The 16,016-nt window shown below is 61.9% G+C and overlaps 1 protein-coding gene across 3 annotated transcripts in view; it reads left to right on the forward strand.

Annotated features, from left to right (window-relative positions):
* The first annotated feature begins 5,761 nt into the window (after positions 1-5,761).
* Positions 5,762-16,016, forward strand: part of LOC125427299 (SUN domain-containing protein 3-like) — an 18,316-nt gene continuing 8,061 nt past the window's right edge. For all 3 annotated transcript variants that reach the window (XR_007243659.1, XM_048486520.1, XM_048486521.1), the window contains exons 1-6: positions 5,762-5,860; positions 9,360-9,413; positions 10,723-10,753; positions 11,198-11,240; positions 12,545-12,580; positions 14,546-14,609. Coding sequence is in view for 2 of the 3 variants with exons in the window: in XM_048486520.1 (XP_048342477.1) it covers positions 5,782-5,860; positions 9,360-9,413; positions 10,723-10,753; positions 11,198-11,240; positions 12,545-12,580; positions 14,546-14,609 (307 nt within the window). In the remaining variant the exon portion in view is untranslated. The remainder of the gene's footprint in view (positions 5,861-9,359; positions 9,414-10,722; positions 10,754-11,197; positions 11,241-12,544; positions 12,581-14,545; positions 14,610-16,016) is intronic.

Genomic DNA, 16,016 nt, shown 5'->3' on the forward strand with positions numbered 1-16,016 from the left:
CCCCACCCCCCCCCCCCCCCACCCCCCCCCCCCCCCACCCCCCCCCCCCCCCACCCCCCCCCCCCCCCACCCCCCCCCCCCCCCACCCCCCCCCCCCCCCACCCCCCCCCCCCCCCACCCCCCCCCCCCCCCACCCCCCCCCCCCCCCACCCCCCCCCCCCCCCACCCCCCCCCCCCCCCACCCCCCCCCCCCCCCACCCCCCCCCCCCCCCACCCCCCCCCCCCCCCACCCCCCCCCCCCCCCACCCCCCCCCCCCCCCACCCCCCCCCCCCCCCACCCCCCCCCCCCCCCACCCCCCCCCCCCCCCACCCCCCCCCCCCCCCACCCCCCCCCCCCCCCACCCCCCCCCCCCCCCACCCCCCCCCCCCCCCACCCCCCCCCCCCCCCACCCCCCCCCCCCCCCACCCCCCCCCCCCCCCACCCCCCCCCCCCCCCACCCCCCCCCCCCCCCACCCCCCCCCCCCCCCACCCCCCCCCCCCCCCACCCCCCCCCCCCCCCACCCCCCCCCCCCCCCACCCCCCCCCCCCCCCACCCCCCCCCCCCCCCACCCCCCCCCCCCCCCACCCCCCCCCCCCCCCACCCCCCCCCCCCCCCACCCCCCCCCCCCCCCACCCCCCCCCCCCCCCACCCCCCCCCCCCCCCACCCCCCCCCCCCCCCACCCCCCCCCCCCCCCACCCCCCCCCCCCCCCACCCCCCCCCCCCCCCACCCCCCCCCCCCCCCACCCCCCCCCCCCCCCACCCCCCCCCCCCCCCACCCCCCCCCCCCCCCACCCCCCCCCCCCCCCACCCCCCCCCCCCCCCACCCCCCCCCCCCCCCACCCCCCCCCCCCCCCACCCCCCCCCCCCCCCACCCCCCCCCCCCCCCACCCCCCCCCCCCCCCACCCCCCCCCCCCCCCACCCCCCCCCCCCCCCACCCCCCCCCCCCCCCACCCCCCCCCCCCCCCACCCCCCCCCCCCCCCACCCCCCCCCCCCCCCACCCCCCCCCCCCCCCACCCCCCCCCCCCCCCACCCCCCCCCCCCCCCACCCCCCCCCCCCCCCACCCCCCCCCCCCCCCACCCCCCCCCCCCCCCACCCCCCCCCCCCCCCACCCCCCCCCCCCCCCACCCCCCCCCCCCCCCACCCCCCCCCCCCCCCACCCCCCCCCCCCCCCACCCCCCCCCCCCCCCACCCCCCCCCCCCCCCACCCCCCCCCCCCCCCACCCCCCCCCCCCCCCACCCCCCCCCCCCCCCACCCCCCCCCCCCCCCACCCCCCCCCCCCCCCACCCCCCCCCCCCCCCACCCCCCCCCCCCCCCACCCCCCCCCCCCCCCACCCCCCCCCCCCCCCACCCCCCCCCCCCCCCACCCCCCCCCCCCCCCACCCCCCCCCCCCCCCACCCCCCCCCCCCCCCACCCCCCCCCCCCCCCACCCCCCCCCCCCCCCACCCCCCCCCCCCCCCACCCCCCCCCCCCCCCACCCCCCCCCCCCCCCACCCCCCCCCCCCCCCACCCCCCCCCCCCCCCACCCCCCCCCCCCCCCACCCCCCCCCCCCCCCACCCCCCCCCCCCCCCACCCCCCCCCCCCCCCACCCCCCCCCCCCCCCACCCCCCCCCCCCCCCACCCCCCCCCCCCCCCACCCCCCCCCCCCCCCACCCCCCCCCCCCCCCACCCCCCCCCCCCCCCACCCCCCCCCCCCCCCACCCCCCCCCCCCCCCACCCCCCCCCCCCCCCACCCCCCCCCCCCCCCACCCCCCCCCCCCCCCACCCCCCCCCCCCCCCACCCCCCCCCCCCCCCACCCCCCCCCCCCCCCACCCCCCCCCCCCCCCACCCCCCCCCCCCCCCACCCCCCCCCCCCCCCACCCCCCCCCCCCCCCACCCCCCCCCCCCCCCACCCCCCCCCCCCCCCACCCCCCCCCCCCCCCACCCCCCCCCCCCCCCACCCCCCCCCCCCCCCACCCCCCCCCCCCCCCACCCCCCCCCCCCCCCACCCCCCCCCCCCCCCACCCCCCCCCCCCCCCACCCCCCCCCCCCCCCACCCCCCCCCCCCCCCACCCCCCCCCCCCCCCACCCCCCCCCCCCCCCACCCCCCCCCCCCCCCACCCCCCCCCCCCCCCACCCCCCCCCCCCCCCACCCCCCCCCCCCCCCACCCCCCCCCCCCCCCACCCCCCCCCCCCCCCACCCCCCCCCCCCCCCACCCCCCCCCCCCCCCACCCCCCCCCCCCCCCACCCCCCCCCCCCCCCACCCCCCCCCCCCCCCACCCCCCCCCCCCCCCACCCCCCCCCCCCCCCACCCCCCCCCCCCCCCACCCCCCCCCCCCCCCACCCCCCCCCCCCCCCACCCCCCCCCCCCCCCACCCCCCCCCCCCCCCACCCCCCCCCCCCCCCACCCCCCCCCCCCCCCACCCCCCCCCCCCCCCACCCCCCCCCCCCCCCACCCCCCCCCCCCCCCACCCCCCCCCCCCCCCACCCCCCCCCCCCCCCACCCCCCCCCCCCCCCACCCCCCCCCCCCCCCACCCCCCCCCCCCCCCACCCCCCCCCCCCCCCACCCCCCCCCCCCCCCACCCCCCCCCCCCCCCACCCCCCCCCCCCCCCACCCCCCCCCCCCCCCACCCCCCCCCCCCCCCACCCCCCCCCCCCCCCACCCCCCCCCCCCCCCACCCCCCCCCCCCCCCACCCCCCCCCCCCCCCACCCCCCCCCCCCCCCACCCCCCCCCCCCCCCACCCCCCCCCCCCCCCACCCCCCCCCCCCCCCACCCCCCCCCCCCCCCACCCCCCCCCCCCCCCACCCCCCCCCCCCCCCACCCCCCCCCCCCCCCACCCCCCCCCCCCCCCACCCCCCCCCCCCCCCACCCCCCCCCCCCCCCACCCCCCCCCCCCCCCACCCCCCCCCCCCCCCACCCCCCCCCCCCCCCACCCCCCCCCCCCCCCACCCCCCCCCCCCCCCACCCCCCCCCCCCCCCACCCCCCCCCCCCCCCACCCCCCCCCCCCCCCACCCCCCCCCCCCCCCACCCCCCCCCCCCCCCACCCCCCCCCCCCCCCACCCCCCCCCCCCCCCACCCCCCCCCCCCCCCACCCCCCCCCCCCCCCACCCCCCCCCCCCCCCACCCCCCCCCCCCCCCACCCCCCCCCCCCCCCACCCCCCCCCCCCCCCACCCCCCCCCCCCCCCACCCCCCCCCCCCCCCACCCCCCCCCCCCCCCACCCCCCCCCCCCCCCACCCCCCCCCCCCCCCACCCCCCCCCCCCCCCACCCCCCCCCCCCCCCACCCCCCCCCCCCCCCACCCCCCCCCCCCCCCACCCCCCCCCCCCCCCACCCCCCCCCCCCCCCACCCCCCCCCCCCCCCACCCCCCCCCCCCCCCACCCCCCCCCCCCCCCACCCCCCCCCCCCCCCACCCCCCCCCCCCCCCACCCCCCCCCCCCCCCACCCCCCCCCCCCCCCACCCCCCCCCCCCCCCACCCCCCCCCCCCCCCACCCCCCCCCCCCCCCACCCCCCCCCCCCCCCACCCCCCCCCCCCCCCACCCCCCCCCCCCCCCACCCCCCCCCCCCCCCACCCCCCCCCCCCCCCACCCCCCCCCCCCCCCACCCCCCCCCCCCCCCACCCCCCCCCCCCCCCACCCCCCCCCCCCCCCACCCCCCCCCCCCCCCACCCCCCCCCCCCCCCACCCCCCCCCCCCCCCACCCCCCCCCCCCCCCACCCCCCCCCCCCCCCACCCCCCCCCCCCCCCACCCCCCCCCCCCCCCACCCCCCCCCCCCCCCACCCCCCCCCCCCCCCACCCCCCCCCCCCCCCACCCCCCCCCCCCCCCACCCCCCCCCCCCCCCACCCCCCCCCCCCCCCACCCCCCCCCCCCCCCACCCCCCCCCCCCCCCACCCCCCCCCCCCCCCACCCCCCCCCCCCCCCACCCCCCCCCCCCCCCACCCCCCCCCCCCCCCACCCCCCCCCCCCCCCACCCCCCCCCCCCCCCACCCCCCCCCCCCCCCACCCCCCCCCCCCCCCACCCCCCCCCCCCCCCACCCCCCCCCCCCCCCACCCCCCCCCCCCCCCACCCCCCCCCCCCCCCACCCCCCCCCCCCCCCACCCCCCCCCCCCCCCACCCCCCCCCCCCCCCACCCCCCCCCCCCCCCACCCCCCCCCCCCCCCACCCCCCCCCCCCCCCACCCCCCCCCCCCCCCACCCCCCCCCCCCCCCACCCCCCCCCCCCCCCACCCCCCCCCCCCCCCACCCCCCCCCCCCCCCACCCCCCCCCCCCCCCACCCCCCCCCCCCCCCCCCCCCCCCCCCCCCCACGCCCCCCCCCCCCCACCCCCCCCCCCCCCCGCCCGCCCCCCCCGCCCCACTCCCCCCCGCCCCCCCCACCCTCCCCCCCCCCCCCCCCCCCCCCCCCCCACCCCACCCCCGTCCCCCCCCCCCCCCCACCCCCCCCCCCCCCCCCCCCCCCCCCCCCCCACCCCCCCCCCCCCCCTCCGCGTCTCGTCTCGTTCTTACGCTGACCACGTGGGTCGACTACAACCTGGAATCACAAGTGATCTCCAAACTACGGAGATCAGCTCCCTTTGAGAAGATGTCTGCCATAAAGGCGGACTCTCTGGTATTTTATCCGGCTATCCCCAAGGCTCCACCCACAAACCTCCAGAAATTTCCCTTCTCAAATTCACCCTGTGTCTCTGTTCAGGGAATGGCTGTGGATCTTGACTGACTGAACCTGTACAGGGAAGGCACCCTAGAAGTTTAATAAAATAAATAAACATAAGCAATTCTTGTGTCACAAAGCAGGAAAACAAAAATTGTGTCCTTGATCTGGTAGTCTTGCTCCTAACATTTCACCTGCATCTATGGTTGGCATCTTCACCAGGGGTGGAGTGAGGAAAAACTGTGCCTGCGGCGTGGGCGTACCCTGCGCCCCTGCCGCAGCACTGCCCCCTCTGCCCCGGAGTGCCTCCACCATGCCCCTCCACATCCTGGCCACACCCCCACACCAGGGCGCGCCCAGGCCATCGTGCCTCCCATGCCCTGTGGGCGCTACGCCACTGCATATCATGGTAAGAGGTATTTCTCTTTGTGGCACAATACAAAACAAAGCTTTATTAAAGAAAACTAGAAGGAAGCTTAAAAACAGAAGAAACATAGTGTGTATTGTCAAAGGCTTTCATGGCCGGAATCAACTGGCTGTTGTGGATTTTTTGGGCTGCGTGGCCATGGTCTGGTAGTTTTTGCTCGTAACATTTTGTCCCCAGTTTTGTCTGGCATCTTCAGAGGTATCTCATGGTAAGATGTACCATTGCTACACAGCCTGGAAAACCTACAACAGCCAAAAGGAACACAGTTCACTAATGACAGGATGCAATAAAAAGGGATTGTTTTCGTTGTCCTATGGAGGCAGGATGCCAGGTGGCTCTATCTCTATCTATCGCTGACCTTGGGGTGCCTTAGCACCAAACAAACTCTTTCTCACATGCTTTGGGTAAATGGGAGGGGGGATAAATATCGGTATAAAGGGGGGTGCTTCAATGCCGATCAATAAACGCTGCCGATTAACAATACAGAGTCCATTTGTTGCTTCAAGGTTTGAGACCTAACAATCAGCCGACTGTGCCACTGGGTGTGATGCAACTCTTCTGCTGCTTCCAGTGTGACTTCAGCACACACACACCCCTAGACTACAAAGTCAGAGGTCCTCCCCACCATACAAATCATGTGTGTTTTCTTCTCAGGGTCTTCAAAAAAGTACGCAAAAGAGCAAGAGTGGTCGCTGCAGCCGAGGATGTTCAGATCTACCAGACTGACGGTCAGATGCAGCCGACTGATGTTCAGATGAGGTCAATAGATGTTCGGATGCAGCTGACTGATGTTTGGACGCAGCTGTGCTCTAGTGAGTCTATTGGTTGACCGAGACCTTTGGTTCTATTTGCCAGTGGGATGGGGGTGAAGACCCCTCTATTTCCTTGGGGGGAACGAAGGGTTAAACTCAGTCCAGGCCTGTACTTAGTAATCTGTATGAAATGTGTTCAAAGTGAAATTATTTATATTTCCAGGAACCATCAACAATTAATCATGTGGTTTAAAAAAAAAATCCGAATTCGAATCTCGTTTAAAGAAAGGGGCATCTGTTAGGTGGAGGGAAAGATATTGTGAACTCCTTCCGTGAGAGAATTAGAGTAAATACTTCATTTGCGTAAGAAAGAAATGCTGCTTCCCCCATTCTCTTTTCCTCTGCTTCCTTAAGGGAGCAGCAGTGGCGTAGGAGGATAAGAGCTCGTGTGTCTAACCTGGAGGAACCGCGTTTGATTCCCCGCTCTGCCGCCTGAGCTGTGGAGGCTTATCTGGGGAATTCAGATTAGCCTGTACACTCCCACACACGCCAGCTGGGTGACCTTGGGCTAGTCACAGCTCTACGGAGCTCTCTCAGCCCCACCTACCTCACAGGGTGTTTGTTGTGAGGGGGGAAGGGCAAGGAGATTGTAAGCCCCTTTGAGTCTCCTGCAGGAGAGAAAGGGGGGATATAAATCCAAACTCTTCTTCTTCTTCTTCTTCTTCTTACATCTCTCTAGAAAGTAGGTTAGGCAGAGAGAGTCTGACTGGACCACGGTCACAAAGCTCCACGGCTAAGAGGCAGTGGTGGAATTCAGCCGGTTCACACCGGTTCAGGAAAACTGGTTGTTAAAAGCGGCCAGCTGCTCTGAGGCACGAAAGGCCCATCCTTCCCTCTCCCAGGGGAGGGGGAGTAAGGGGGCTTTCAGAGCCCCGGAGCAGCTGGCTGCTCTGAGGTGCTAAAAGCCCTTCTTTCCCTCTCCCAGGGGAGCGAGGGGCTCCCCTGAAGTCTACGCCGCCAGTCCACAGGTGGGCGGCCCGATCTGCTGCTGGCCAGCCCCCCACGGGAGCTTCCGGCGGCCGCCACCCACCCAGGCCTCCTGGCCAATGCCAGAGAAAGGCCCGCCCAGGCCGCACAGTCGCTCCCCAGGTGTGCAGCCAGCTCTGAGGTCAGCCACCTCTGGTGGCTGGCTAGTGAAAGAAGCCCAGCCCCTTCGGTGGCTGGGTGGCTGCTCGGCAGGACACAGGCCAAGCCACAGCTTCCACCTTCTCTCGCCTCCCTCTGGCCCAACATCAAAAACGGGAAGCAGCCAGGTAAGTGGATGGCAGTGGAGGGGGCACGTGATGGGGTGGGTGAACCAGTAGTTAGATCAGCCATTCTCAACCAGGGTTCCATGGTACCCTGGGGTGCCGTGAGCATGTCCCAGGGGTACCACGGCAACACTAACCCCCCCCCTCATTTTTGTGGTGTCTCCCACCGGCGCCAGCAAGGACATGGAGCTGACCCATGGGGCAGGGCCTGCCACAAGGTCAGCAGCCGCCGCCACCCCCAGTGCTACCCTTCACCCTGGGAGGGGAAGGTGGGGGGTGTGGCAAGCAGGGGAAATGGGAGGGGAAGGTGGAGGGTGGCGGCAGGGGTACCGTGAGATATGAAGAGTGAGGCCAGGGTACCCGAAAAGTTTGGGAAACGCTGAGTTAGATTATTAGAATCCCACCACTGCTAAGAGGGAATTTGATCTTCCCAGTTTTGGACTGACACTCTAACAACTACATCACTCACATACTGGATACTCCAGGTGAATCTGCACCTTTCTCACACGAAAGAGGGAATATTTTTCACTCTCCTTCCCACATGTACCAAGGAGGGAAGATCTCCTCTCTCCCATTTTATCTTACAACCGGTCTGGATTTCATTGCAACCAGGAGACAGAGGTCAGTTTTCCGGGAGGAAACAGCGGCGTGCAAACTGCAGAACCGCAAAAGGACAGTGTGAGCTGCCATTTGCTAAGCTCCCCAGATTCACGATTGTCCATCTAGAGACGTGCTGCAATCCCAAGCGTCAAGATTGACAGGCTTTTCCTGGTGTGGTCTGGAATCACTGATTGCTTGTGTATAAAACTGTGAGGCTGGTCAAATGCATTTGTTGACCAAATGCAGAGGCAAATCGGGTGTTTGTACTGATCTATTAGTAGTAGTGTAGTAGTAGTAGTAGAAGAAGAAGAAGAAGAAGAAGAAGAAGAAGAAGAAGAAGAAGAAGAAGAAGAAGAAGAAGAAGAAGAAGAAGAAGAAGATGAAGAAGAAGAAGAAGAAGAAGAAAAAGAAGAAAAAGAAAAAGAAGAAGAAGAATAGGAGGAGGAGGAGGAGGAGTTTGGATTTATATCCCCCCTTTCTCTCCTGCAGGAGACTCAAAGGGGCTTACAATCTCCTTGCCCTTCCCCCCTCACAACAAACACCCTGTGTGGTAGGTGGGGCTGAGAGAGCTCTGAGAAGCTGTGACTAGCCCAGGGGTAGGGAACCTTTAACACTCAAAGAGCCATTTGGACCCGTTTTCCACGGGAAAAGAAAACACTTGGAGCCGCAAATAACTTTTGACATTTAAAATAAAGATAACACTATATATATAGGGGTTTTTTTAACCTTTTACTCCGCTCATTCTGAGAAGCGCATGCATGCGCCTGCAGGGCGGGCAAGGATGAAGCGGGAAAGCACTCGCCCTGCTCCAACGGGGCTGGTGAGAGGGGAAGCCCGCGGCGCAGCCCAGTCGACCATGGGCAGTTGGTATGCCCACCCTGCTGCCTGCGGGGTGGGCAAGGATGGGGCTGGCGGCTCGGCTCATGGAGCCACAGTGCAAGGGCAGAAGAGCCGCATGCGGCTCTTGAGCCGCAGGTTCCCTACCCCTGGACTAGCCCAAGGTCACCCAGCTGGCGTGTGTGGGAGTGCACAGGCTAATCTGAATTCCCCAGATAAGCCTCCACAGCTCAGGCAGCTGAGCTGGGAATCAAACCCGGTTCCTCCAGATTAAATACACGAACTCTTAACCTCCTACGCCACTGCTGCTCATTATTTTTACTTTTTTTAGTATTAGTGTCGATTTATCAATCTATCGATATGTTTTTTTAAAAAAATCCTAAAGATATGCAGGAGTGGGGAGGCCATGGGCAGTAGAAATGATACGGCAGGACAAGAAGTGGAAAATGGTGGGCAACAGGGAAGGGGTGAGGGGGAAGTGTTCAAAACACTGGAAGGGAGTGTGTGTGTTGGGGGGCGGGTAAGACTAGGTGGGCTGGCTGCAGGCAGAGGGAAGAGGCCCGGGATTAAGCTGTGCCCCTTGGCAAATCTGTCCCACTCTCGTAGAGAGGCAAAATGAAAATCAGGCTATAAGTGGATTTGCTTGCCATGGAGAGAGTGGAAAGTTAAAGTGGGGCTAGAAATCTTGCAGAGGATATTTGCATCCACCATACAGCAAACATGCCTTTTTCAGGCATACACTGTTTTCAGTTCCAGCTGTGCTCATACCATGATTTACATCTCTCTTCTTGAATTTGCTTCTCTCTTCTCAGAGAGTCACTTCTGTCTTCTGATATTAGCAGTCCTCACGGTGGCCATGTTTGCTGGTGAGTTCAATCTCAACTTAATTTTGTTTTCCATCTATAACCACCAGGAGAGATATAAGTATTTTTTTTCTGCGCATCACAAAATATGGAAGTGGATTAAGTCTGCTAATTGTTTAATTGGGCTTGGGGTTTTTTTGAAAGTCTGGAAGGATGGGATTTTCTTCTAACTGACCACTGTGCCTCCATAACTGTAAGGAATAAACAGCTCTCAATGACAGACAGAGCAATGGATGACTGAAAGATGGTGGAGTATGTCTGGAAGAGTGTAAAAATTGCTCCTTGGTCAGTGTGGAGAGACTTGATTATTGGACCTAGGACCAGAGGTGGGATCCAGCAGGTTCTCACAGGTTCCCAAGAGTAGGTTACTAATTATTTGTGTGTGCCAAGAGGGGGTTACTAATTGGTGATTTTGCCACGTGATTTTTGCCTCAGTTATGCCCTCCTCTCAGCAGTAGCGCGCAGAACTTGAAGCAGTCAACAGGAGGTGCACCGGTGTGCGTGGCAGCCTGCGCCTGCGTGCATTCGTTTCCCGCCCAAGGACCGGCGCAGCGGCTGCGTCCTTGCCACAGCTCCGCTCAGGAATGCTCTGCCCCCGGAATGCCCGGCCACGCCCCCGTCATGCCCCGCCTAGGCCCATTGGCGCTACGCCGCAGTTTGAATCCCACCACCATGGGAACCTGTTACTAAAATTTTTGGATCCCACCACTGCCTAGGACAGTGGCTTACCCTAAAGCAGAGATTATTGCAGAAGCTAGATCAATAGTGATTGTAGAAATTAACTGCATAGCAGAAGAGCTGGTTTTTATAGCCCACTTTTCACTACATTTAAGGAGTCTCAAAGTGGTTTACAATTGCAGGATGCACCTCTGCCTGGTAACAAGAAGAAAAGTTGGTTTTGTAACCTGCTTTGTTCTACCTGTAAGAGGTCTCAAACAGCTTACAGTCACCTTCCCTCCCCCTCCCCACAACAGACACCTTGTCAGGTAGGTGAGGCTGAGAGAGTTCTGAGAGAACTGTGACCAGCCCAAGGTTGCCCAGAAAGCTTAATATGTAGGAGTGGGAAGTCGAACCCAGTCGAAGTCCAGATCACAATCCGCCACTCATGTGGTGGAGTGGGGAATCCAACCCAGTTCTCCAGATTAGAGCCCACTGCTCATGTGGAGGAGTGGGGAATCCAACTCTGCTCTCCAGATTAGAGTCTGTCGCTCTTAACTGCTACATCGCACTGCCTCTTTGAGTACAATCCTAACCTGGCTGTTGTGCACTGATGCTGCAGAACACTTCTGATGCAGTTTGTGTTTCTTTCCAGGACTGATGTTCAAAGTTCTGACAGAGCAGAGGTAAAAAGGATGTCTCCATTTAATGCAATGCATGTTATTCATTTGGAAACAATTCCCCTCTACTTCAGGGTGGGTGGGCCATGACCAGATGACCGGCCACCTTCCCCCTCCCTCCCTTTCCCAACCCCTCCCCCAGGGTGGGTGACCTGATTATGGGCCCCCTCCCTACCCTACCCCCCCACCAGGGTGGGCCACGATGGGATGATGGGTCTCTTCCCTCCTCTCTAACCCTCCTCCCCAGGGGCGTCATGACCACATGACAGACCTCTTCTCTCTCCTCTTCCCCCCCTCCCCCCTCCCCAAGGTGGGAGGGGCAGGAGAGAAAGAACAGCTGAAAGATGAAAATTCCCTGGGGTTAGCAAACTACACAACAAAGGGCCAGCAGGAGCACAGGAAAGAGGAAAGCATCCCAGAGCTCACTAGTTTCTGTTTCTCTCCCTACAGTCCCAAGACTTTGGATCATCTGAAAAATCCAGCAACTGAAGAGGTTAGGACAATATAGATATTTTTTTGATTGCTTTTAATGCGGGCAATTCCATTGTACATTTCCAAGGAAGAAGAAGAAGAAGAAGAAGAAGAAGAAGGAGAAGGAGAAGGAGAAGGAGAAGGAGAAGGAGAAGGAGAAGTCTCCTCTGGGTGGGATTAATCAGCAGACGAAGATATGCTGCCATAATTCCACGCTCGCATGGGATTAATAATGTAGTCGGAGAACAGGTTGTCTTGGCAGCACGAGTCAAACTATGAAAATCAAGATCCAAGAGCCTATTCTTAACTAGTCTGAAGGCTTCCACCTTTGTGAGCATAAGGAGTGATTCCAAGGCGTCATGACCACATGACAGACCTCTTCCCTCTCCTCGTCCCCCTCCCCCTCCCTCCCCCCCAGGGTGGGTGGGCCAGGAGAGAAAGAGAAGAGCAGCTGAAAGATGAAAATTCCCTGGGGTTAGCAAACTACACGACAAAGGGCCAGCAGGAGCCCAGGAAAGAGGAAAGCATCCCAGAGCTCACTAGTTTCTGTTGCTCTCCCTACAGTCCCAAGACTTTGGATCATCTGAAAAATCCAGCAACTGAAGAGGTAAGGGCAATATAGATATTTTTTGATTGCTTTTAATGTGGGCAATTCCATTGTACATTTCCAAGGAAGAAGAAGAAGAAGAAGAAGAAGAAGAAGGAGAAGGAGAAGGAGAAGGAGAAGGAGAAGGAGAAGGAGAAGGAGAAGGAGAAGGAGAAGGAGAAGGAGAAGGAGAAGAAGAAGAAGAAGAAGAAAAAGAGGAGGAGGAGGAGGAGGAGGAGGAGGAGAAGGAGGAGGAGTTTGGATTTATATTCCCCCTTTCTCTCCTGCAGGAGACTCAAAGGGGGCTTACAATCTCCTTGCCCTTCCCCCCTCACAACAAACACCCTGTGAGGTACGTGGGGCTGAGAGAGCTCCGAGAAGCTGTGACTAGCCCAAGGTCACCCAGCTGGCATGTGTGAGAGTACACGGGCTAATCTGAATTCCCCAGATAAGCCTCCACAGCTCAGGCGGCAGAGCTGGGAATCAAACCCGGTTCCTCCAGATTAGATACACAAGCTCTTAACCTCCTACGCCACTGCTGCTCCTGAGAATCTCCTTGCCCTGTCTTTGCGCAGCCCTGATCATCTGTTTATGGCAGCGGCCTGGTGGGCATCCCGTTAGCTGGCGTGTGCCACGTATTTGTAAAGCTAAATGCTGTCAAATAGAAGAGGGGGCTCTTGCTACCTGTGAATGATAACCGGATGTCTGTCTAAAGTTCTCCTCTTTGTCCTCACCTGCAGATCTCAGGAGCCACACCCAAGCTGGACAAATTTGAGGTAAGTGCTAAATGTCTCCCCAAACCACCTGCCTGCCAGTCAGGAGAAGGGCTCCACCCACTTCCTAAAAACACGGGGTGGGAACTAAAAAAGCTATTGGTGGCCGTCAAGGTGCCCAAGTTCCAGGCTGCCTAGAAGCCGTTTAAAATTATGCTGATCAAGACCTTGATAGAATGCATGCTTAAAACCAAAGAAGGTTACCGGCAAGACTCAAAGGAGGTTTTCCTGGTTAACCACTCAAGTCCAGAAAGCCATAAAAGGCAAAAAGGCTGCTTTAAAAAATGAACACCCACTCCCCCTCAGAAGATTCCCTGGTCAAGGTGAACAGAATTAAAAAAAACACAAAATCTGTCAATTTTCAATTTCAATTTCAATAAGCCTTTATTGGCATACAGAACATACAATATAAATACAATTAAAATTACTAGATAAAACTTCACACTGGATCATAAGTTCAGTTCGCAAACCTCAGCCAGAAACTTTGCCACTGCGAGACAACAGTCAAGGTCATTACAGTTTAAGAGCATATTTACTTTATCAAGCTCTGTCAGGGTTTTCATAGAGTCGATGATTTGTAATAAGCTGGATCTTGGATTCTGGTAAAGTGGGCAGTGGAGGAGGATGTGTGCAATGGAATCCAGCTGCCCTGGACTGCAGGGGCAAAGCCTCTTATCGTTTGGTAGACCCTTGAGTCTTCCTCTATGGAGCGGGGATGGCATAATGTTAAATCTAGCCAGCATGTAGGCTCTCCTATATATAGGGTTGATAAGCGCTGCAATATAGTAGGCTGGGTTTCCCTGCACAACACAAAATCTGTCAAAACACAAGTTAGTTGACAATAGGCTAGGCAAAAAGGGAATTTGAGGAGCAGGCGGCCAAAACCCTTAAGACAAACAACCAGCGCTTCTTCAAATGAGACTTTATGTAATTTGTTCATAATTTGTTGTGTAACTGAGTAATTCGGTGTTGTTGTTTTTCAAAATTAAAAGATGACTGAAGTGTATAACTGGTATATAATGCTGCTGTTTGCTCTTTGGAACAAATTTGGCAATAGAAGCATGTCCAACCGTCCCTCCAACAACGGCCCTAATTCCAGAGGTGGGATCCAGCAGGTTCTCACAGGTTCCTGAGAGTAGGTTACTAATTATTTGTGTGTGCCGAGAGGGGGTTACTAATTGGTGATTTTGCCACGTGATTTTTGCCTTAGTTACGCCCCTCCTCCGCTCCTCAGCAGTAACGCGCAGAACTTGAAGCAGTCTAGCAGGAGGTGCACCGGTGTGTGTGGCAGCCTGCGCCTGTGTGCATTCGTTTCCTGCCCAAGGACCGGCGCAGCGGCTGCGTCCTTGCCACAGCCCCGCCCAGCAATGCCCCGCCCCCAGAATGCCCAGCCATGCCCCCGTCGTGCCCCTCCCAGTCCCATTGGCGCTACGCCACTGTTTGAATCCCACCCCCATGGGAACCTGTTACTAAAATTTTTGGATCCCACCACTGCCTAATTCCCAATTAATTTCTCACCTTTGAAAACATTTGATCACATGAGTACGCACATCTGTTTTATACAGAATTTGGTCTTTCCCTGACAATTTGGTTATTTTCGACTCAGATTAGCAGTGGCTTTCCAGAGTCCCAGACCTTTCCTATCAACGAACACCTAATTCTTTTAACTGGCGATGTCAGGAATTGAAATTGGGACCGCTGAGTCACAACCCCTCTCCAGTTGTTGCACAGAAGTGTAGCTAAACAGTGTGTTTTACATAACCAGAGTCTCCATTACTGCGCAGTACCCATTTCTGCTATGCCAGCTCTTCGTGCTGTTCATTGAACAGTGCTCAGTGCCGCCGTACCATTGGCAAGGACGCTGGTGGGTGGAGAAATCAGCTTTAACCATTCTCTGCACTGCCGTCTAGGCCTCTGTTTGCACAGGTGCTATAAGGTCTCCGTCCTTAACGGTGCATTGCCTTACAGAAAATTTTTCGTCAACGTGCAAGAGGTCAGATCAAGGAGGAAAACTTTGCTCTGAAGTCTTCAGGTAAGGCAAAAATAAATGGCTTTTAAAGGCAGAAATTATTCCTCCTTTGTCAACCCCTTTCTCTTTTCTGGACGGCAGGATACTTTTCTCCAGAGGGCAGGAAGCTAGGCCATCATACTGCCATGCAAGCCCATCTTACGTTGTGTTTTGCTCTGGGTGGTGAAACCTTTTCCCCAGGAGCCCAACTTCAGGGAGGAGAAAGAAGGAAGGAGGGTGGGCCTGCAACGAGACAGAGGCCCTTTCCCCACTTACCTTTGCTGCCCTTTGCTGCGCGCTACTCTCAGCGCGCGTCATCTCTGGCGCGCACCCAGGCGTCCCCCCGACGCTCTGCGCGGGGTCATCAAAAGGCGCCGTTTCGAGGAGCGCCCGTTCTACCCGGCGCTGAGGGAGCCTGTGAGCTGGCGGCAGTGTCGAGGCGATAACGTTGTGGCCCCCTACTGGTAGTGGGGAGTGCCGGGGGACCCCGCGCTACTTGAGGAGAGTAGCGCGGGGCTTAAGGTAAGTGGGGAAAGGGCCAAAGACAGATAAAATACAGTAGGATGGAAAAGGAAGGAATTCTGAGGGAGGAAAAGGAGAAATAGATATAGGAGGAGATGATGACCTTCTTTTTGACTGTTGATAGGGAGAGGGCAGGAAGCTGGGTCTGTAAAGCTCTCATCAGCCAAAATCTTATCTGCGGGTCTTTAAGCTTCCTGTTTGTTTAATCAGCTGGATCACATTAGGGTTCTCCCTTTAGTCCCTCTGGATGTTTTTGCATGCCAAAATTGTCCCTCTGTTTGCACAGGGATGCAATTGGAAGTTTCGCACAGCCCTCGGTGCTGCAGTATGACTGACACATTTCTGTCCCGGAGCCGCCCTGTGGCAATGCTTTGCTCCACGAGTTTCCTGAACCGCAAAGGTTGAGGTCCTTTTGAAATGCCCCCTTTGTTGCTCCAGAGGCTTCCACGGGCATGCAAAACTCCTCCGTAGCATAAACGGGCCAGTTTTCCCACCTTATGTAAGAGAATCCAGAAGAGCTCGCAGTGCTCATGGGAAAGCCCTGGGCTCGTGGGAAACCATTCAGGGCTTGCCTCACCAGCATTGACTCGAGTGGGGAACTACAAGCAGGGTGAGACGCCCCGCAGCAGGTATGCTCCCCGGCTAAGCCATGGAGCATTAGAAAGTGCAAACACAGCCTTAGTTTCCTTTTGTTGTACTGCTTATGCTAAAAATTGGCTATAAGTGGCTTAACATTGTAGTAGCAAAACCACCGTACCCTGGCTGCCAATACTAATAAGGCACTTAACTAAGGTGAAAATATTTAAAGTGCAAGAGTGAAAAGTGCAAAAGGCAAAATGTCCTATGACAGTATGTACAGCATCAAAGCAACATAAACCATAACTGAGAAAATATGTCATGCACACAATC

Source organism: Sphaerodactylus townsendi, linkage group LG02, assembly GCF_021028975.2.
Source record: "Sphaerodactylus townsendi isolate TG3544 linkage group LG02, MPM_Stown_v2.3, whole genome shotgun sequence".
Lineage (NCBI taxonomy): Eukaryota > Metazoa > Chordata > Lepidosauria > Squamata > Sphaerodactylidae > Sphaerodactylus > Sphaerodactylus townsendi.